General features: G+C 44.2%; 1 protein-coding gene across 2 annotated transcripts; it reads right to left on the bottom strand.

Annotated features, from left to right (window-relative positions):
- Nucleotides 1-2,863: 2,863 nt before the first annotated feature.
- PRKAR1A (protein kinase cAMP-dependent type I regulatory subunit alpha) lies at nucleotides 2,864-20,052 on the bottom strand. Of its 2 annotated transcripts, XM_054278901.1 has the most exons (12): nucleotides 19,969-20,052; nucleotides 19,037-19,100; nucleotides 16,826-17,004; nucleotides 11,500-11,673; nucleotides 10,785-10,876; nucleotides 10,552-10,613; nucleotides 10,022-10,068; nucleotides 9,362-9,520; nucleotides 8,877-8,937; nucleotides 8,492-8,613; nucleotides 7,831-7,912; nucleotides 2,864-5,380 (listed from the first exon to the last, which is right to left on the bottom strand). In XM_054278901.1, the coding sequence occupies exons 3-12, from the start codon at nucleotides 17,000-17,002 to the stop codon at nucleotides 5,208-5,210; spliced, it is 1,149 nt and encodes a 382-aa protein (XP_054134876.1). In that variant the 5' UTR covers nucleotides 17,003-17,004; nucleotides 19,037-19,100; nucleotides 19,969-20,052; the 3' UTR covers nucleotides 2,864-5,207. The 2 variants fall into 2 exon arrangements, with proteins under 2 accessions (XP_054134876.1, XP_054134877.1); XM_054278902.1 differs by lacking the exon at nucleotides 19,037-19,100.
- Between the last annotated feature and the right edge of the window lie 2,567 nt (nucleotides 20,053-22,619).

Here is a 22,619-nt window from a genome sequence, read left to right as displayed (position 1 = left end):
TGCCCCTGGCACAAGAGAGGGCATGGGTCCATTCTGACTCTGTCAGTGTTGTTTTCGTTTACTGCATTGTTCATTTTATCCTGGTCAGACCAGAGGGCTTTGTGAGAAGCACAGTAAAGGTCAGAATTTCAGAAAGCTGTGACAGCAGGCTCAGAAACAGAAAGAGCAGAGAACTCAGCTGGCTGCAGCTGCAGAGTCTGAAAGTAGAAAAGTTACAACAGTACAGCAAGCAAGGACATGAAACAATGGTTTGAGCTTTAGGCTTGGCTAAGTTAGACATTAAGACTTAAGGCACTAGACGTGCTCAGTGTCAGGAGCAGTGTCACCCCAGCCCACACTGACCTGTGCAGGTCTCACTGAAACCCCTTCTCTGCCCTGCCTGAAGGGCCAGTCTGGATACAGAACACAGGCAGGTCTGTGCTGCCTTAGACCCCAAGGGAAAAAACTCAAACTAAAAAAATCCATGCTAAAAATCAAACCACTCTGAGACACAGGACTGTATTTACAATTCAGGAACCCACCCATTTCTGGGGAAAACGTTTTGCCAAACTGGGGAGAATCTATCTGAGATCATCTCCTCATATATTTTAAAATAATTTTCTCCTCATATCTTCTAAAATCATTTGGGTTGTCGTAATTACCTGGAAAATACAAATAGTATCCCAGTGTCTCCCTCCTCTCCAAGTCTGTGCATTTTGAGGAGATGAACAGAAACTGGGGACCAAAACAGCATGGGGAGGGAGTTTTCAGGGTTATTTCAGTTCCCAGCTGACCCTTCATCTCCCAACAGCAAGGTTTAAGAATAACTGGATTAGTGAAGCTCTCCTTAATAGCTTTTTCCTTTAACTATTAGGAATTATTACACTGAGCCTTTTGGCAGCCTGAGGAAAGCAGTTGAGGAGTTTGTTGATAATTTATCATCCTTAAAGGGGGAAAGCAAGCCAACAAAAAACCCCACACCATAACCAACCTACCAGAAACTCACTCTAAATTAACCTTTAAGTTAAACAAAAGCCACCTACAGCACTGCAGACTTTGCAGAGGATCCCAAACCCCTGCACAAAAGCTGCCAGGCAGGATCTGGACAGGATCCAGCCCCACCAGCTCATTGTCCCATGGGCTGGAGCTCTGCCTGACCCAAAGGAAGCTCAGTGACACCAACAAGTGCCTGGATGATGCAAGGAAGGGACAAAGCTCATTTGGCCACAGCTGTTTGTCCAGGGGGTTGTGCTGGTGGCTTCATTTAACTCCAAAATATTCTGATAATGCACCTGGCTCCAAACTGCAAAGCCACAGGAGAGGGGCAGTTCTGCTCTGAGTGTGCCCTACAGGTGCCCATTTGTGTGTTTGAGGAAGGTTGGAGCATTTTACAGTGAAGAAATTCCTCCAGTATTCTGAGGCCACAAAGGTGAGCAAAAACCCCACATAAACCCACCAAAAACCTCATATAAACCCACCAAAAACCTCATATAAACTCACCAAAACCCCACATAAACCCCACCAAAAACCCCATATAAACCCACCAAAATCCCACATAAACTCACCAAAATCCCACATAAACTCACCAAAACCCCATATATATCCACCAAAAACTCCATATAAACACACCAAAATCCCACATAAATCCACCAAAATTCTGCATAAACCCCACCAAAAACTCCATATAAACCCACCAAAACCCCACATAAATCCACCAAAACTCCCACATAAACCTCACCAAAAACCCCATATAAATCCACCAAAACCCCATATAAACCCACCAAAATCCCACATAAACCCCACCAAAAACCCCACTCCTGTTCCTTCAGTCTCTCCCAATTTGTGGTTGAGACAAATCCTTGCATTTCCAACTTTTCAGCAGTCTCAAGGAGATTCTTGACCTTTTTACTCTTGGGACTCACAGACGTTTTTACTCTTGTGGACAGAGAACAGATGAAACTAAGAGGATTTGTCTCCCTCTCAGCACGTTTGCTCTGTTGGTTATTTCTGTCAGAACAGCGAATCCCCAAAGTTTTATCTCCCTCTACCGGTGACTTTTTGTGCTCTCCCCACACAGGACAAACCCAGAATTAATTCCATCTTTTGCCATGCAATGGTGACAGTTTGCTGCTTCAACAGGAAGCACATGGCAACAGAAGATAAGCTTAAATTTAAGTTGTGATTATAAAGTGTGTATTTATAAGGCTGGAAGTGGAGGGTTTAAAGTTTCATTTTAGGTTATAAAAGTTCTGGTTTCAGCCTGGTTTTTTTCAGTGGAGGGGATTGGGAGAGGGCAGGTGAAGGAAATAACCATGGATATTTAAATGGCTGGTACAGGGCTCTTTTCACTTTTTTTCTCCTTTACATGACAGATAAATTTTTACTGGACCTTCAAAGCTGGGTGACTCAGCTTTCTTGGAGCTGGCTGTACAACACATCCAAGTCTGAGCTGCTTCAGGTCACTCTTCAAATTGTTTTTCTGCTCCATCACAGCTGAAAATCCCCCTTTTCCCTTTCCCACCACACCTTATTCATGATTACCCACCACATGCTCGTGAGGGGGTTGCAGAGATGGGAGCAGCCAACTTAGAAATCCCAAAATCACGGCTGGGCTGGGAACGAACACCTTGGGAGAGATCAGAGTTGCCAGGAGGCAAACAGGACACAGGTCCAAGTGCAGAGGAATTCCCAGGCTGGCACGTGGAGGCTGAGCTCTCTGCAGGCTCCAGGGGAAAGCCAGGACCTGAACTCACCCCTCTGGAGTTTACACCAAGATAATCCATTAAGCTGCTTATTTTCTGCTGCCTCATTCACAACACATCCTCTAAAGCCAAAGGAAAACACCATGCAGGGGCAGGGAATAAAATAAAAGAGGCTGATTGCATTTAAGAATTTAAATCATTTTATTGCTTTACCTGCCATTAGGACAATCTATAACAAAAGGAATATAATATAATATATTAGCACATACAGTAAATCAGACTTATAGAGTCAGGTAACAATACAAAAATGGTCCTCTGGTTGACTATAGCTTCCTAGGGCAATAGACTTCATCAATTTGCTGAAGATAGACTAGCAAAAAATTACTTCTAAAGCCCTGAATGTTAGCTAAGGCAAAACTATGCCAATTGTGGTTTCAAACATATTGAAATTGCACACAAAGGTAAAGCTATAACTGTGTTTAATATTTAACTCAGACTTAGCTGATTTATCTTAAAATCTTGTAGGTAAAACTACAAAAGGGAGTAAACAGCAAGCTAAAAAGATGCAGTAGTGAAACTTGATTAGAAAGCCTTATATAAAAAAAATGTGCATTTTTTTTTGTGGAGCTCTAACTGGTTTACACAGTTTTTGGTGCTTTAATGTAACACAAAACACATATGAAGGAAAAAACCTGCAGAGTCAAAACTTAAGAAAAAAGTTTTACCCAAAAAAACAAAAGGAAGAAAAAAAAGAACCAAAAAAAGGTAGCATTTGCTTATTCCTTAAGGACTCTGGCAGAAATCCTCTATTCAATATCTCTTGAATAGAGAACTCAAACCACAAGCATTTCAATCCCCTTCCTGGGATTTCAGTTTCAGAAATACCCTGAAACCTTTTGTAAAGGCTTGATACCTTCAGTATTACTCTGCATGAATTAGCAGACTCTTCCTGATTCTGTCCATGCCTGGGAAAACGTTGGATTTGCATCCACTCCACCTCAGAAAGGAAATAAAACGAGGGCTCCATCGTTAAAGTAGTTGCACAACAAATGCCAAACTGCTTGCTGTCACTCCCAAATACAAACCTATGCTACGTGATATAAATTACAGTTTAAAGGAAACCTTAAAAATTGCCTACAATTATTGAACCGTGGAATTCAGTAAAAACTTTTGGGAAGTCTTGGTGAGCACAGAGTAATGGAACACAAAGCTGGGAAATACTGAAATACATTTAAGACTCCGCAACAGATTGAACTTGGGGGGGGAAAAAAAAAAAGATTAAATAAGTGTGGTGGAAATTCCATAAGCAAGAAAAGAGAATGCACCTTTTGGCTTTGAACTAGAATTATAGTGAACCATTTTTAAAATGATGAGCTGACAGCTCTAAAAACTTAAAACAACTGAGTGTTGCAGGAAAGTTCAAACATTCAGGTTTTTGGCCTCACATTCTCTACTAAGAATAATGGAGCTCTACAGACCAGCAATCTTGTCACCTGCAACTGATACTGGCCAAAACACTCAGCATTTATTTTCCCTGGTAACAAAGGGTCACTTGAAGTGATGGTGATTTTTTAAAAGTCAACTGAGGATTAACAAAACAATTCACAGGGAAAATCAAATGTTCGCTTTCGACTTCTACACCAATCTAAGCGCTCCAACAGAACTAACAGCTGGACAGCTGCACCATTCTTACACCCATCTATGTACTAGAGATCACAGTCAGGCATTTCATGGAGCATTTGGTTCTTGCCACTTGGAACAGGAAGAGTTTTAAATGGCAAATCTATGGCTGGAGAAAGAACAAGTGGAAAAGATCAGTTGCGGCAAGTCAGCAAATGGATCAACAGCTGAAGTAGTTCACCAGAACTATTAACCTGGAAAGCTTTTGATTTACACTTGACAAGAACAGAACTAAGCAATCTTAAACCAGCAGACACAGGAACAATTATACTGGTAAATTCCAACTGTGGCTTTCTTAGCAGCTGATGCCTCACGATTGAACCTAGGATTACAGTACCCAGAAAATGGAAACGAAACCCAGGAAACCCCAAGCCCCAAGAAGCTCAATTACAAGGGTAGCTCTCATGTGAAAAGAAATACAGCAGGTGATGACCACAGCCTTAAAATCTGTCCAATAATTTGAGAAACACCTTTAAAAGAACTGTTTTCCCCCCCTTTCACTGTCACCTCCTCACTCTATGGCAATGGCGTGGTGCCAGGAGGTCTCTCCCTCGCTGAGCACCAGCCTGAGTTGGACACTGGTGCACAGAGAGAAGCAAACGTCTCCACTGAACTTCTTCTATTAATTTAATGGGACAGAGAGCACAGAAATAATATGCTCTAAATTAATGACAGTGCCATGATAAGCAGTTTATTTTTTTCCTTTTTTTTCCTTTTTTTCTTTTTTTTTTTTTTTTTCTTTTTAACCGGACAGGAAGCTGCAAATGCTAGTGGCAATGTGGCTCTGCACAAGGGGAAGGAAGCAGTCTGCATTTGTGAAGCATGGCTTGGACAGGGAGGAAGGTTTCAGACAGACAGTGATACAAAACTGTTGTACTGCTGGATGTTCCTCTTGAGGATATCCGAGCAGGGGCCCAGCACGCGCTCGAAGCGGGGCCGGTCCAGCTTCACACATTTCAAGGGGCCACGAGCCACGACGGTGGCAGCACGAGGACGGTTCATCAGCAGAGCAATCTCACCTGGGACAGCAGAAACAGACAGCAGAGTTACCAATCAATGGGGAAAAGAGGCAAAGAAATGACCCTTCTCTGTGGTATTCACATTGTTGAAAAATTCCTTCGCCCAGGATTTTACTCCTGGGAAGCTGAGAAGCTTCAGAGAAAAAGGAAAACAATTCTTATCTCATTTGCTTCTCCTGTGTTGTGCTCACATGTGGAATGTGTTTGGAGATTGTTTACCCACAGGTGATTGTTTCATTGGGTTCTGCTGTGAGTTGTTTTCACTCTTTGGCCAATCAGGGCCAAGCTGTGTCAGAACTCTGGAGAGAGTCACAAATTTTCATTATTATCTTTTTAGCCTTCTGTCTGTATCCTTTCTGTATTCTTTAGTATAGTTTAGTTCATTTCACACAGAATCAGCTGCTTTGCAGAAATAATTGTTAGGATGCCTCAGTTCAAAAGCCACTTCACAGTCCTTGCACAGCTCACCTAACTGCTGTATAAGAACAATTGCTCCTCTCCTCTCTAAGCGTTAAACATCTTGAACATTTACATATCTAAAGCATTCTTTAATATATTATGGTATCATAAAATAATAAATTAATCTTCTGAGAATATGGAGTCAGATTCATCATTCCTCCCTGCCATGGGGGGACCTGCAAATATACATATATATGTATATATTTGTATATATATATATATATATATATATATATATATATATATGTAATATGTATATACCCTGCAAATAACAAGACTTCTCCACTTTTTTGCAGAGAAGGTAATTGAAGCTTTAGCACTGCTCAGAACAAGTACCTAAGTAATTACACTAAAAGCAACTGTGAAGGTAGTTTAAAAAAACCTGCTTGTGGATTGTTATTAAAAAGCCTGTCCACATTCAAGTCTCTCTGGAAAAAGCCTAAAAAATTTTCAATATGTGTCTCTTTGAGGAAAGGTCATGTTTCAATTCACAGTGTCATTTTCCTAGCCAACAAGTAGTTATTTTTCTACTAGAACTGCTCAATTCTGGTGTTTCTAGGAAACTCAGGACAACAAGAGCATGGTTTTGAAGTAAACCAACAAATAAAACATTCATGCACCAGACAGAAGCTTGTGACCCATTGCTGGCCAGAACCAAAACTCTGACTTTGTCATGGGGCTGTGGAAAAGGAACATTTTGAAGTCCCACTGGATCCCATTTCTAAAGTTTTGCATAAACATGCCAAAAGCTTTGTTTCAACTGCTTGAACAACATGTTTGGAAATGAAACTTTCAACAAACCCCTGTTATCAGCAACAGAAACAACCCCTAACATTCCTACAACAAGCGTGGAAGAAACCAGAGCAGCAGCTCTGGGGTTTGTTTGCTTGGATTTGGACTTGAGCTCTTTCCATGTTCAGGACTGAGGAAAGAACTCAGTGTTCCTTGGAGAACAGTTTTGCCTGCATTATCAGAAGGGATGTTCCAAAGGAATGAGGAAAACTTTTCCTCTGTGCCCAATTAAAACTCCTGAACTCAGCAGCCTCCAAAAGAGAGGCTTGCTAAAGAACAAGGAGGTTCTAAGGGAGAGTTAAACCCCTGAAGGAAAGGTCTGCAGCACCTGAACACAATGACTGTGATAATATTTAGAGTGGGAAACTCAAGAGAACACAGAGGGAAATATTAGAAAATATGAAATGACATGGAATGAAGTCTGGCCCTAGATCCTGAGCCAAGCAGGCCTTTGGGCACAGCCCAAGCACTCAAGTCCATCCCAATTCAGGCCTTGCAACAGAGGATTTGCTGCTTACCTCATCTACAGAGCTGCAAACCTGGACAACCAAAAGGTTTTAGCAAGAGGAAAGAGAGGAATACCCAAACATGAGAAAAATGTTAGGGGTTTTGAGAGGGAGAGGGCTGTGCCTAACCATTAAAGAGCAGGTTCTGACCAGCTTCCTGTCTGACCTGGAGAACAGAAGGCCAAGGAAGAATTTTCTTATTTTACTGCTGTCTTCAGCTGTGTAATGAGTGACTACAAAGACAAACCCAGGCTGCACAGGGAAAGACAGAGAGAAAGCAACAGGCTGCAGAACAGGAAATTCTTGTCAGGCACGAAGGAAAAAACCTCTGCACAACAAGGCTGGTTAGACAGAGAATGAAATTGCCCAGAGAGGCTGTGGGATCTCCATCCCTGGAGACACAGGAAACTCAACTGGACACAGCCCTGAGGAATACAATGTCATTTAAAATTTAGCTCTGCTCAGAGCAGGGAGGTCAGGCCAAATAATTTTTTACAGTAAATTAGTGTGGAACAATCACATCCTGTGTGCACACCTGAGTGCCAAGTGACTCTGATACTCACCCAACACTGAGAGCAACCACAGCAGCCCAAAACAGTAATTAAGCAAATCCATCTCATCTCCACCACTGACACAGCACAGACAAAATGGTGACAGTGTGTCTGTAGCCACAGTTGTCACAACAGAACTCACCAAAGTAATCAGAAGGTCCCAGTCTGCCCACTTCAACAAATTCCTCATTTTCTGACCGGCGCTGTAACACTGCAGCTGTGCCCTTCAATAAATGACAGCAGTCAAACAACTGCAACTTCCAGCATCACTCCAAACACTGAATTTCACACAGAATCAGCTGCTTTGCACAAATAACTGTTAGGATGCCTCAGTTCAAAAGGCACTTCACAGTCCTTGCACAGTTCACCTAACTGCTGTACAAGAACAATTGCTCCTCTCCTCCCTAAGCATTAAATATCTTGAACATTTACACATCTACAGCAGTGAATTCTTCCTGGTTTTCCTCAGAACAGTACAAATATTATAGTATGACAAGCAAAAAACCCAGAATAAACACAAATCATCAGACAGAACATCAGTAAGGCATTACCAGCTACCTAGAACAGGTCTCTACTCTCAAAAAGATAAACTGCTTTCAGTCACAAACTTGTTACTTTTTTCCTGAAGTATCATTTGTGAAAACAGCAAAACTAAATCCAAGTTACTGCATGTTCAGCAAGATGATGTTTCTTTAGTGATTCTCTGGAAGTACATTCTTATGTTTTGTTCTTCTCCAAGTGCCTGCTTAGGGACACAATAAAAAAAAGTCAAGTTCTGAGCTTGTAATTTTGAGCTTGCTTACCTCCAAGATAATGAAGAACTCATCTCCTGGCTCTCCCTGGACCACAATCTTCTGCCCATCCTCAAACTGTACCGGTTCCAAGGCATCAGCCACAGTGAGACGCTCCCACTTGTCCAGAGATTCTGCAGATATTTAAGAATTCGTTACTGGAGTGTCTTCTCAAGGCATAAATTACACCTTCTGCTCTGTATTTATATAGAGGTCAGTGTATTTCTGCCTGCATTTGTGCCTCAGTGATCAAGACCTGAATTAGGGTTATTTTGGATTGATGCAGAGCAGTTGTGATGAGTTCCCACAACAGCCTGTAATCATCATAATGCTGGGTAACAGCTTCATTACAATGTGCCAACTGATTCCACTCCAGAACAAAAATCTACTCACTTACCCAATATAGATACTTTACTAAGGAATTTCTCATACATATTTCTCTTTCTCAAAGTATTTCCCTATAAAAAAAGGAAAAGACACAAAGTAAGTGTTCTGTCTACTCTAAACAAAACTCCAGACACAAACAAATTTAACCAGACACACAGTGTTCTGTCTCACAGACCCCAAACCCACAAGATGAAATGTTTTGAAATTGAGTTCTCTCAGTAATATTCCAGTTGAGCAACATTCCTAAAGTACTCAGCAGTTCTTGCAGCCTTATTTCACCCTCAGCTCAGTTTAATACTGGCATTGTTTTGCTCACTAATGCAAGATTCCCCCTTGCCCTGTGCCTGAGAGATGCACGTTGAGTAATCAGCTTTCTGATTACTGAAGAGACAGCAGGATTTGGAATAAATAACTCCAGCAAAGGACAGGCAGAAGGACACACACCCAGGATACATAACCCCCAAAGCAAAAACCCAGGTTTTGAGGGCTACTTGCCATCAGGATCCTTCTGTAGCTGTCCCTGTCAATGCCCCACAACTTGACGTTGGTCTTGGCTTTGACGGTGGCAGCTCGGGGGGTGCCGTAGATGAGGGCGAGCTCTCCAAAGCTGCCACCCTCACCCACACTGGTGGCCCACTCACTGTTCACGTAAACCTGCAAGGCAGAGCATGGTCAGACAGCCCTCAGCTTCCTGCTGCCCTCTGCTCCCTTTGGAGGACAAAGAAATGCTCACATCTGTACTAAGGTTGATTATTTCAGGGTTTTATCAATGCTTCCGACCCCAGCACAATTTGAATTTTTGTTGACAAAGGGATTCTCTTCTACATCTCATGCACAGACTCCTGAGAAACAACACCTCAACAAGGTCTGTCAGCTATGAATGAGCTGGGCTGGAAAATAAAAGTCTGGTTGTTCTTAAAGACAGCCCCACACCTCAACTCCACCCTACATCTGTATCATGTCCAAATCATTCATTTTCAAACTCAGTCTGTGCAGCCAGACTGAGCTCTTAAGGGGCAAAACAAACTTATAGAAGTAAGAACATAAAATGAGCAAAGCTGCTAAAGGCAGGGTCTGTAGAAGAGGCCTACAAATATCAGAGTATTCTTCTTGTAGGAATTAACAGATTATTAATAAACTACCAGGAATGCTTACATCCATTTCTCCTTGATCAACAACATAGAAGTTATCACCTTCATCACCTAAAGAAGAGAAAAAAAATTGAATATACACTAAACTGAACATATTAAGAAAGAACTGGCATCTCTGCCAACTTTGATGTTTAGACTCCAACAAGGTTGGCGAATTTTTGCACAGTTTGCAGGGTGAAACATCACATTTTGCTGATTTCACACTCCTCTCAGCCCCATGAAAGGGGACATCTACTGGTACCCAGGAGATCAGCAGCAATTCCAGATTACTGGGAAGGCCAACCAGCTCCATAAACTGACATAACACTTCTCCAGAGTCATCAAGGGACAATATTCCCAACTATAATCTCTGCAAGGAAGCCTCATCCTCCTCCAGTGGCTCCAGCTCCTCACTTCAGTATCAAGTGCTTCAGGGAACACAACAAGAAATTGTGTGGCTACAGTGAGACTGCTTTTACATTAAAAAATAAACACAAACTAAGAGCACTAGGCCAGAGCCAGCTCCCCATCCCCAGAGCACACAGTGTCACTTGCCTTGCTGGATGACAGTCTCTCCTGCGATGTAAGTGACGGGGAACATCGCATCGAAGATGTCACTGCAGGAGAGGACACGAAAATCAGACAAAAACCTGCACAACTCCACACATCTGTACCCTCAAACCCATCCACAGTGCTCCTGGAGCTCTGTGTGTCCCACTGACCACTGCAGAGTCACTGCAGATTTGTAACACATTTAGCTCTTTAACCCCACCTAGACTTCCTCCTACCTCCTCTCATTATCATCAAGATGGGTAAACAGCACATTCTTCTCAATTGCTTTTGCCAAAGCAGCCATGGTTTTATAATCTTTTGGAATAACCTAGGAGAGGATCAGAGAAAGGAAATGGTTAATTTTTCTCATGAAAAATTTCTGCATTTCCCATGGTAAATAAACAACTTAAATTGCTACAAAACACTGGCGGAGTTTTTCCATTTTTCTTTCAAGCACTATAAATATAACCCCAAATATAGTAAATGTTTACAGACAGTTTGAACACAAGGAAAATATAATCTTGTATTATTTTATGCAACTGAGAAGCATAATTCCATGCTCAGTTTGTCAGTTTTTTTGCAGGAGGATGAATTTCTGTTCAACCTGTGTTTTCCTGGGAACAGCAGCAAGCCTGCTCTGCCATTAGGCCAAATGTTGTTGCAGCTGCCAAATAACTGGAAGCACATTCTATATATCTAAATATATGCACATCTAAATATACATGGCTTCAAAGGGAACAGGTCTAAGTAATGCATGAATGGTTTAATTGCATGATGGGTTATTCTGTCCTCCAGTTACACAGCCACACACACAGGTCTGCTTTTTCCAGCAATTAGGACATAACAGGCTCCTGGAGCTCGGTGTTATTTAATGCCCTGGACAGAAGGTGGGTTCAGATAAACTCTTGGATTGTGGGTGTAATTTTGAGCAAGGTTTAAGAGTCAGAGCACCTTTCTAACATAAGAGGCAGCATCCTCTTCTGTGTAGACTTCTGCACTGATGGCCCCACGTCGTGATCTGTATTTAACCACGGGGTTCAGGGGGGGAGGAGGGGAGATCTCGTCCTCCCGGGAGTCAGAGCGAGAACCAGACTTCAGCTGATTCAACAACTGCTTTGTTTCCTCCTAAACAGGAAGGAAGACATGTTTGTGTCACATAATCCAAAGGGAAAAATAACCAAGCAGAGATGTATCATGTTCCAGCCCAGCCTGCCAACACCAGGCAGCTTCCTGTGTACCATTATTCCCACATTAAGGCAAACAGGAGACTGCAGCATCCGAGATCAAAGCCCTTTCAAAACCACGTGGTAGATGTGCCTTTCATTCCTACCACTCACATCACAATGGGGTTTATTTTATTATTCTTCATTTATTAAACTATTGGTGTGAACAAGCTGATTCTGGTTTCTGCCAGTGTATTCAACAGGTGATGAGGACATTCCTCAGACGCTGAAGGAACTTCCCCAGCTGCAAACCCCCCATTCCTCCCCTCAGCTGCGAGGTGTTAAAGCCTTTCTGGAGTTGAAAGACAGAGGAGCAATTCCTCAGAAATCCGTGCTACATGAGAAGCTTATCAAAGAGGTTGAGTCATGGACCAACTTGATACTCACTAACCAGCACTTATTTTGGGAGAAATAAACATGAACACTGCTTTCAATAGAGCTGGAGGAAGGATGCTGGAGGCCAAAGTGGGATTTTTTTATGCAAACCACATGCAAACCCTGCACAAGGTTACTTGTTTTCCTTATTTCATTCAGTTACTTATTGTGTTGGAGTGATACTCTAGAAGAGCAGGGTACTTACAATAACACAATTTCTAATTAACTCAACACACAGAAATTTGATTCTTCAAAAGATTCACCTCAATCAACTAAAATCAGATTAAAAACAAAACAGCCAACCCTGGACTCAGAGCACTGACATCATTACAGCTCAAATGACTTTCCCAGGGTAGGAAACAGGAGTTTGGGACATTCTGTAAAAGAACAAGGGCTCATCTGTTCTCCCAGAGCTCCAGCCCTTGTAAAGCTGGGTTTGTCCCAGTGTCCTTGATCCCAGCTGGGCAGAGCTGTGGATCACAGCAGCAGCCTGAGGGAAGGGCCATGGGACACCCACTCATTCCTGGGAGTTTCCACTGCCCCTCTCCTCTCCCAGAGCCAAGGAGCTCCTCAGCCTCACGTTTCACTTCCTGCTCTTGGCCCATTGATCAAATGGTGCCACATTTCCCAGCCATGGCAGCAAAATGTATTTAAAACTCATTTCTGTCCTCTGATTTTATCTCAACAGAGATGAAATTAAAAATAGCCTGAGCAGTAATAAGTGTTTGGTGTAAACTGCCCCACCATCAACCACAGAACATGTTGGTTCACATACAAAATACTTAACCATTAAAAAAAGACATTTTTTTAAATAAGTGAACACCAGCTGCTGGGTTTTTTCCAGTATCACATAAAATATTAAATATTGTGATCAGAGATTGAAGCACTCAGCAGCATTTAGTGAGGGAGTTGTTATCAAAACACTCTTGAAGAGACTCCTCAGGGCAATGCCCCACTCAGGGAAAAGGAAACTGCACTAACACAAAAAAATATAACTGGTAACTTCTGCCTGACCCAAAATTAATATTAACATTTTTTTTTAGAATAGTAAGTAGAGGATGGACACAGAAACAAGTTACATATGGGTAAAATAATGTATTAATTTAAAATACACCAGTTTCTCTGAACAGTCCATACATTCACCAATAAGATTCTCCCTGAGACAAATCATAGAACAGAACCATAGAATGAGGTTAAAAAAGACCTCCAAGACCATCAGCTCCAAACATCACTGTAGCAACTAAACTATAAATCTCCAGATATTCCTATTACACTGCCAGACACCCCTGTGCCATACATCCTATAACCTGGCTCATCTTTAATAGACACCTTTTACAATTTCTGACACTAAATCCCATTTCTTACACCAATAGATCAGAGAATAATTACAGTAGGACCTAAAGAAAGGGTGGCAGTTGTTATTCCTAGCTACCTTTGGATTTAGCCAATTTATGAGGAAAATCTGTTTGTTCAAGTCTAGAAGCTCGTCACTTTAAACATATCATGGATAAAGACACTGAGTTTGCTCTGCACATATCAGTATAAACATTCCCAGGATTTGAGAAAGATTTAGGAATAATTTATTTATTCCATCCAAGTGTTGATCTGGTCTTTCAGCTGACGAGGCAGTTCACAATTTTCAGTGTCAGTCATGAACTGCAAGCCTCATTTTTCCTGACAAATAACCAATGTTTTTTAATTCCATTTCAATTATTCCATGTAATACTGAAGTGATGACACTTCACATACTCAGATTTAAGTCTATCAGCTACTGAAGGAGACCTTCGCAATTTCAGAATTATGTACACTGTAAAACCTGCTAATTGCCATTGCACCAGACACGGTCTCAACTTCCTCTGGTAATGAGCATTTCATTTATATAATATTTAAAAAAACCCAAACATTCAGAAGCTATAAAGGCATTTTTAAAAAAGCTCTGCCAGAATTTCACAACTGCAGAGTATATCCTCCTAAACTTGCTTGTTTTGCAAAAGAAACACTTAGGAAAATGGGAAAATATTCAGATATATAAATATATATATAAATATATATAATGCATAAATATATATAATGCATAAATATATATATTATATACATTTTTTAATATAATATATATAATATCTGAGCAGGGCAGGTGGTGGGGAACAGGGGCACTGACTGCATGTCCATCACACTTCCTAATTCCAGCTCTCTGTAAAGCCTGATGTGCACATAACTGCATCACACACAATATTTCAATGCATTATTCCAGAGGACAGGCATGTCCCAGAGCCAGGAATCACCTGGCAGGCTGCAATAATGATCTCTACATTGAATTTCCACAGCTCAAGCTGCACTAAACAGCCCAGCCCAGCACTGGAGAGCCATTACAGCTTTCAGCAGGTATTGCCATTACCACACATGTTTGCACAGCAAAGAGAACAGAGGCTTAGCACACCACAAACAGATAAAATAAAACCATTTACACAATCAATGAGTAGTAATTAGATTCACCTAACAGCTTTCATAACCCAGAGGAGGACATTTGAATTCCTGTAGTAGCTGTCACCATCTCGGAGGCAGCAATTTTAATGTTGCTGAACAGAAATTCTAAAGTATGTTTAAATTTCTTCAACATATTTTAATAACATGCCAGTGAATCAGCTCTGTTTGTGTGCAGTGGAAGAGATGACTTGTCAAGAGAATGAGAGAGAAAATAGCAAGCTCACTTCAATCTTCAATGGTGTTCCTTCAAAAATCAATCTTATTTAAAAAACCTCAGGTTGAGATTCAGTCAGAGAGAGGAAAATTCAGAAAGCACATTGAAAAGCTGCTGTGCTTTATTACAGGTGTGACAGACAAGATTTGGGAGGTGAAGCAGAGTGAGATTCAGGCATTTTTGCTGTAGCAGAGCTGAGGACTGGGCTGGAGCTGGTTAATAAAGTTACTGAGCATTGTGCTCTGCAGACAGGGATGTCAGGAGTTTCCTGCCCAGCACAGGATGCTCAGTGCTCACCTGAGAGCTGGGCAGGTACCACAGCATCAAGTTATATATGGCAAAAATAATGTATTCATTTAAAATACACCAGTTACTGGGGAAACAGCCCAGCTGAGTGGGGAAATCACAGCAAGTTTAAACCATAGGAGGCAACAAAAAGATGCTCCAGTTTCTGTAGCTACAGCTGCACTAGAAGGCACTTGGGAACCATGAGAAAAGACCCTGACCAAAATTGTGCGAGCAATTTAAGGGGAAAAACATCTCCTAACCAGTTTTATTTGCAGCTTCAGTGTAGGCTGACCAAGTACACAAAGAGTCAATGTGCACCAGAATAAAATCATCAACTTATTCCATTCCATCATTCATGTCATTAAATTCAGAGCTGGACTTGTTATCTTGCTAAAAAACAAATTAAGTTCCCAAATACTGCATGTTGATCATAAATCCCCTGCACAAAAGCACCCAAATAATCCCATTTTACATCCCCACATATGGATTGGTTTAGGATTTATTCTAAGCACAGTAATGTGGTTTACTTGGTAAAATTTTGTCTATAGATACCTGTGGTGATGCTTTAAAATTCCCAACCTAGCAGTACCTCAAAATTCAAGAATCCAAGGAGTGGAAAGTGTCATTGTAACAGGCAGGGCCAAGGGATTTTTAACAACCTCATTATTCACTGGTTTGTTGCTGATACACCCAACAAAAAAAGTCAGAGCTCTTAATTTCATAAGCAAAATGTTCCCCAAATAAATTAAGAGTTATAGCAGGTAGTCTGCATCCCTTGGTGATTTTCTAGTACTTATCCTGAACACTTCCATTAAAATACAATTTCCACAAGACATATTTATGATCTCCAGTGTTGATTTCCTTCTTCTTTATAGCAGCAATTAGTAACTCACTAGGAAAAAAAAAAAGATAAATATCTAACTGCCCTATACAAGTACTGAGAGCAGCACCTGCAAACAAGAGCTGTACAAGGTCACAGCTGCATTATTTACTAATTCCATGTTCTGAGCACAGTTGCATCCAACCTTTCCTCTGCACAAGCCTTTAATCTTCCCATTTCCACTGCAGCTCCTTCTCCTACCTGCTCAGTGATCAATATACAAAATTACCAGGTCAGATGAGTGTGAAATCACTGTTTCAATGCTTTCTATTCCCAAGATCCCAGAATGCTTCCAGCAACAACAAAACCACCAAAGGGAGCTCAGGGCAAACACAAGAGGGACAGCAACACTGAACTCCCAAGAGAAGGCACAAACAGGCTTGCTCCTTCAGAGATCTGCAATGCAAATATTCATTTATCTTCAACCAGGCCTGGATAATACCACTGGCACCACTTCTGTGCTCTGCCCCCATTACTGGAAATCAATACAAGAATCCAAATGCCCTCAGCAGCATCCAGCAAGGTCAATCCCCAGAGCTCTCCAGCTCCAGACACACCCACGTATGCTGTGTATCCTCCATGAGTAAGCACTGGGCTGGGATCACACCTGGGTAAGTCTCCTTGTCACCTTATGGTCTGTCCTACAGGCTTTGGTGTGACAGAGGTGCACAAACTAGTGGAAAACAGGATCTGTTTTCCAAAAGCACCACTTCCAATTTCAAAGAGTCAACACAACTGCTCAGATCTGCAGCTCAGCCCCTAAGTGACAAAGACACATTTCAATCTAATTTGTTCCACCCTCTGTGTTTTTACCTTCTCCAATCTCTCAAAGTACTCCCTGATGAACCCCATGGGTCGCTCAGGTCTCACAGTGCACAGCTGCACAATGCAATCCTTCAGCAGCTGCTGGATGTTGTGTTTCTGGATGTAAAGCTCACACTCCCGAAGGCTCCGCTCCTCCTCGCTGCTGCTGCTGCTGGAAGCTGCCATGGCTGAAGGGAACACAAGGAGGAGGTTAAATAATACATAACTACTGGAAACTGCACAAAACAAAGATGGTGCAGCCTAAAATAAAGTTATGCTGCATTATCTTACTGATAGCACAGCAAAAAAATACCTTTACCAAACTAAGCTAAAGAAAATGCTGGGAACTTATTTAGCACCTGGAAAGAAATCAAAAATCAGAACTCTGGGGGCTCCACAGCCACAGGCAGAAAAGGAAAAGCTGAGAAAGCTTCAACAACTCAAGTCCTGTTGTCAGGGAAGATCCCACCTGAACTGAGGGTTTTGTAGGACTGGAGGCCCCTGTCAGGAGCTGTGTGGGGTCATGGGGCTGGGTGAGGGCCAGGAGAGAGGTGGGTGGGAGCTGGAAATGTGAGAGGCCAGGCATGAGCAGCATTCGGAAGTGGAACACGCTCAGGTTGAAGGCAAAGGCAAAATGCCAGGGCAGGGTTTGCTGTCGGAAGTTACAGATTACAGACACAGCTCCTAAAAAGCTCCTGTGTAACTGAAACCTGCTCATAGCTCATCACTTATTTCATGGATACACTGCAATCCCAAAATACCTCTGCAACTGTAAATAATGAAGAGTGCAGCTTTAAACATCTGTCATGAGGCCAGGCGTTCTAAAGACTTCAGCTATGACACTTTCAGAAATGTTCTTAAGGAGATTTTCTTCCCCTTTCAAGTTTGTACTGGGTTTCTACTTCCAGATTTTGGGAACAGGGGGGTTCCAAATTTTTTGTACAGGGAGATCCTGTGAGAAGCTGCTGGCTGCTTCCTCCATGTCAAACAGAGCCAGTGCCAGTCAGCTCCAACATGAAACTGCCACTGGCTGAGGCTGGGCACATCAGTGACAGTGACACAGCCTTGGGGACAATGGATCTAAGGAGGGAGGAGAGATGGCAACTCCAGCCAGACAGAGGAGGGGGAATAAATGGGAAAAACAGCCCTGCAGCCCCCAGGGTCAGAGCAGGAGGGGCTCCAGGGCCTGGAGCATGGATCCCCTGGCAGCCTGGGATACAGCCCATGGTGAGGCAGCTGTGCCATGCAGCTCAGAGAGCAGAGATCCACCCAGAACCCCTGGAGGTCCACGGGGAGCAGAGATCCACTTGCAGCCCCTGGAGGTCCATGGGGAGCAGAGATCCACTCACAGCCCATGGAAATCCAAAGGGGAGCAGAGATCCACCCACAGCCTCTGGAGATCCATGGGGAGCAGAGATCCACCCAGAACTCCTGGAGGTCCATGGGGGAGCAGAGACCCATCCACAGCCCCTGCAGATCCATGGGGGAACGGAGATCCACCTACACCCTGTGGAGGACCCCCAAATGGAGCAGGGGAATGCACTGAGTGTGACCCCCAGGAATCCTGTGCTGGGGTGGTTTTCTGGCAGGAGCTGTGACCATGGAAGGGAAAGCAGGCTGGGGAACAGCCTGCAGGAAGGATTTACGTTGGAGAAGCCCATGGAGGACTGTCTCCCATGGGGAAGGTGTGAGATCTTCCCCTGAGCAGGATGGTGCAGCAGAGACAGCGTGCAAGGAACTGACTGCAATCCCCATCCTCTGAGGGGAGGCAGAGAACATCAGGAGTAAAGTTAAGGCTGGAAAGAAGGGAGAGGGCCAGGAAGATGTTTGTAAGATTTGTGCTTATTTCTCATTATCCTACTCAAATTTAATTAGTTTAATTTATTACCAATTTCCCCCAGTGGAGGCTGTTTTGCCCATGATGGCAAATGGTGAGTGATCTCTCCCTTATCTCAGTCCAGGAACCTTTCCTTATATTTCCCTTCTGTTGTTGAGTTAAAGAGGGCAGCGATGGAGCAGTTTTGGTGGGTGCCTAGCATCTGGCCTGGCTCAGCCCACCACAAAGTTGTAAAACCATTTTAAAATACATTTTTTATGTATACATGTATATAGACACACATTTCATGTCATTTTCTTCATAAGAAAATTAACACTGTGAGAATTAAAGAAACAGGGAAGAATTTCTCAGGGCATTTTTGGATGAAATATAAAGAAAGTTACCTGGTACAGGGAGTGTGGCAACAGCTTATTTATATGCAGTAAGATATGTTGATCCCGGGATCAGCTTTTGAAAGGGAAAAAATGGATTCAGTCAAAATAATTTTGAGAAATGACAAGTCACTGAAGTCACATCATGGGGTTTATCCTGCTGATGCAGCAGCAGGAAAACCCAGGGCAAAGAGGCAACACAACAACGTGCCCCTGTGAATTCTGCGGCTGGAGATTACAAAGGCTTCGAGTTAATAAGGAATTTCCAACACTTCACGCAGGTGTTGTGACTGTCACACTTAATCCCTGCTCAAGGACACACACACACACACGTGTATTGTGCGTTGCATAAACACAAAGCGTGGCCTCCCCACGGGCTGACAGAGCGCCCAGAAGTTCCCCAGTCCCTCCTTTTGTTCCGGCAGCCCGCACTGAAGGTCAGCGCCCACCGAGCGGCCCCGGGCCACGCGAGAAGGGCAGAGCGGGGCAGGAAATGCGGCATCACGGGCAAAATGAAAACCCCGCTATTTATCTCTACGAGCCATTTTTTCTGCACAATCCCAAAGCTTCTCCGAGCTGCCCAAAGCGTGGCTGCCCCGCCCAGCCCAGCCCATCACGGAGCGCTCAAGGGGCTGCGGCCGCTTCACACCCGGGGGCACCGGGCCGGTACCCCCGGGGCGGGGTACGGAGCCGCGGGGGCAAACCGCCCCAAAGGCCCGGAAGCGCCGCTGGACCCGGCCCCACAGCCCGCGAGGTTCCCTCAGAGAAGGCGCCGCTGTCCCCGCAGCAGCCCCGGAGCCGCGGCCCCGCTCCCTCAGCCGGGCCGGGCCGGCCCCGCCCCAAGGCCGCAGCCTCCCGCTCCGCGCCCGTCCCGCGCGGTTCTCGCCGCCCCCGGCCCCGCCGCCGCCCCGGGGCCGCCCGGCCGCTGCCCCCGCCCCGCTCACCTGCGGCGGCTCCGCCGGGACCCCCCGCCCGTCCCGGCCCGGCCGCGGCCTCGCTGCAGCGGCGGCACCGGAAACCGACCGGCCGGACGGGCCCCGCCCGCCCTGACGTCAATGCGCCTCGCTCTCGCCCGGGCCCGTCGCCGCGGTAACCTTAAAGGGGCAACGGTGGGCGCGGCGCGGGCACAGGCCGGGAAGCTGCGCGGGAGGAGCCTGCGGCTTTAAGGCGCGCGAGGCTGGCGGGAACGGGGTGGGGGGGGTCCGCTGAGGGGTGTGGGATCCCCTGAGGGGAGCGGGAATGGCGAGAGGAGTGGGATGTCCTCAGGGGAGCGGGAACGGGGAGAGGAGATGGAAATCCTGAGGGGAGCGGGAATGGTCGGGAGGAGTGGGAAACTCTGAGGGGAGAGAGAATAGCGAGATGGGAATGGGAAACCCTGAGGGGAGCGGGAATGGCGAGGGGAGATGGAAATCCTGAGTGGAGTGGGATCCGTCGGGGCATCAACTCCACACCGACACAGCCGCAGCAATCCCTGGCCTGAAAAGGACCCGGTCAAAAGATCAGAGATTGTTATAGGTGGAGGGAAATAAACGATATTCAAGTTTGGCAAAGATTTCACTATAATCGATGTCAATCCGCATGGGAATTATTTCATGTGTCTTTATGCTGAGATGAGCCCTTTGACTCCATTCACTTTGTCTTCTTCAAGCCATAAGAAGTAATTTACATTATTTTTATATCTGGGCTGTGCTGGCACAGGCAGAACTCATCTATGGGCTTGGGGAGGAGAAATGAGCCCTAAAAATGAACCCTGAACTGTGCATTTGCTGATCTTGCAACACAGAACATAACTCAGCTTTTTCCTCTAACGTTACATCATTTCAGCCAGCACTCACTTGTGCTTAACCCATCTGGGAGAATCACATAATGTACAATGAGAATTACTCTCAACAGCAACAGTTTAATGTACATTTTTATATAAGAAGATAGTGGTGTTTGTGCTGTGACACACAAGCCATCAGGAACTACCTGCTGAGAGGTTTCTTGTTTATTAGCTCTTATATTAAAGACATAAAGGGTAATAACTTGGGTGTAGATCTTGGACCTGCAATTCCAACAGACCCAGTCCAGCTCCTGAGCTCACATTCCCCAAATCTTTGATAATTTCTGTGTTATCCAGGTTAATTAGAAGCCAGGGCCCAGGATTTTCTGACATTAAGCTCAAAGCTGGTACTTTTACGAAAAATATAAATAACAGTAGTTAATATCTGTGAAACACTGTCAGAGTACAGCATCGAAATACCAAATTACTTGCTCAGCTGGTTATAGAACAGTTCCTTCTGTAACTCAAAACTACTGGAAGTTTCTGAACACCACAAAAAGTCATCTGCATTCCCACCTACACATTTCTTCCTCAGCTTTTTACCTCCCCTTTTTTCTTTATGCTAGTGTCACATCTCACTCCTTGTTTGGACAAGTCCCGGCGCTGTTTTGGGATGGATCCCATCTGGAACAAAGCTCTGCCCCTGTGTAAAACCTGTTCTGCAACGTCCTCTTTCTTAGGGAAACAAGTATTCCCTTGTGCTTGATGCAATCCCTGCTGGAGTCAGGAGAAGGGGAACAGACCCAGCTTCCAGGAGGAGTTTTGTGAGGCCACTGGACACAGTGAGTGAGTCAGCACTGGTTATCTCTCAAAGTTAAATCTCACTTCTCAAAGTTAAATCTCACTTCCATGAGCTGATGCTCCCACGTCCCCACGTGTTAATTCTCACACTGCCAAAGACGTAAGGGAAATTAAAAACAAACAAAGCCCTGTTCCATTTGGTCTGGTCTGAATTAAAGTCAGATCCTGGTCTTAACCACCTAATTAAGCATTCCTGAGTAAATAACTGGCATTACCGTCAGCGCTGTTCCCACAACTTTGATTTCAAACTACTTCATGCATCTGTTTCTCATGGAGCAATCTGTGACTGCTGGAGAGCAGAGGAGAGCTCAGGGGGAAGGAGGGTGAGAGCCAAGGTGGGAAATAAGAGCACAGACGTCACCCAGCCCTGCTGTGTGCGTGGGACAGAAAGAGCTGCCTGAAAGGTCAGTGACAGCCCAATCAACAGTGACAGCCCAATTAACAGTGACAGCCAAATTCACAGTAGGGAGCTGGGGTGCTGCACAGGAGCTGCAGTGCCAGGGGCTTCTGCTGAAGATACCACCCGACTCAGGACCATCTTCTGTGAGCAGAGAGTCCTGGAGCAGCCTCTGGGATGAAATCAAATTGAAGCAGCCAGTGGGTTTGTCACACACACGCAGATTTAGGTGTTAAATCAGGCATGCTCATCACCCATGAGGTACAAATGGGGTTTCAAAGGGGCAGAGCACAACCTGGAACACTCCTGGTCAATGGCTGCAGCATGTGTGCTGTCTTGGGGTGGAGTGAATGGGGAAAGAAGAAGTTTTAGTGGCACAGAAAGGTTTCATCCACAAACAGAAGCTGTCATTATCCCAAACAGCCCTGAAATCTACATCAGAAAATCAGGAATTAAAACCTGGGAGCTCTCTGTGGACCATGAGGTGCCAGAGGTGGAGTTCACACTGTATCCTTTGGCCACAGCTCCTTGTATTTTGTTTAAGCTTTAACTAGCACTGAAAACAATCCTCTCTT

Source organism: Melozone crissalis, unplaced genomic scaffold, assembly GCF_028551555.1.
Source record: "Melozone crissalis strain CALT ecotype California unplaced genomic scaffold, PUWL_Pcris_2 ptg000026l_1, whole genome shotgun sequence".
In the NCBI taxonomy this organism is placed as follows: Eukaryota; Metazoa; Chordata; class Aves; order Passeriformes; family Passerellidae; genus Melozone; species Melozone crissalis.
The sequence above is the reverse complement of the archived record's forward strand: the minus strand, read 5'-3'. Positions and strand labels throughout refer to the sequence as shown.

What these genes read in the sequence shown, in the direction of transcription:
- PRKAR1A (XM_054278901.1), bottom strand. Translation starts at nt 17,002, where the DNA reads ATGGCAGCTTCCAGCAGCAGCAGCAGCGAGGAGGAGCGGAGCCTTCGG. An exon ending in TTGATCAAGGAGAAATGGAT is followed by an intron (nt 9,521 to 10,021) that starts GTAAGCATTCCT and finishes TCTGCCTTGCAG; the next exon opens with GTTTACGTGAACAGTGAGTG. An exon ending in GCTACAGAAGGATCCTGATG is followed by an intron (nt 8,938 to 9,361) that starts GCAAGTAGCCCT and finishes CTTTTTTTATAG; the next exon opens with GGAAATACTTTGAGAAAGAG.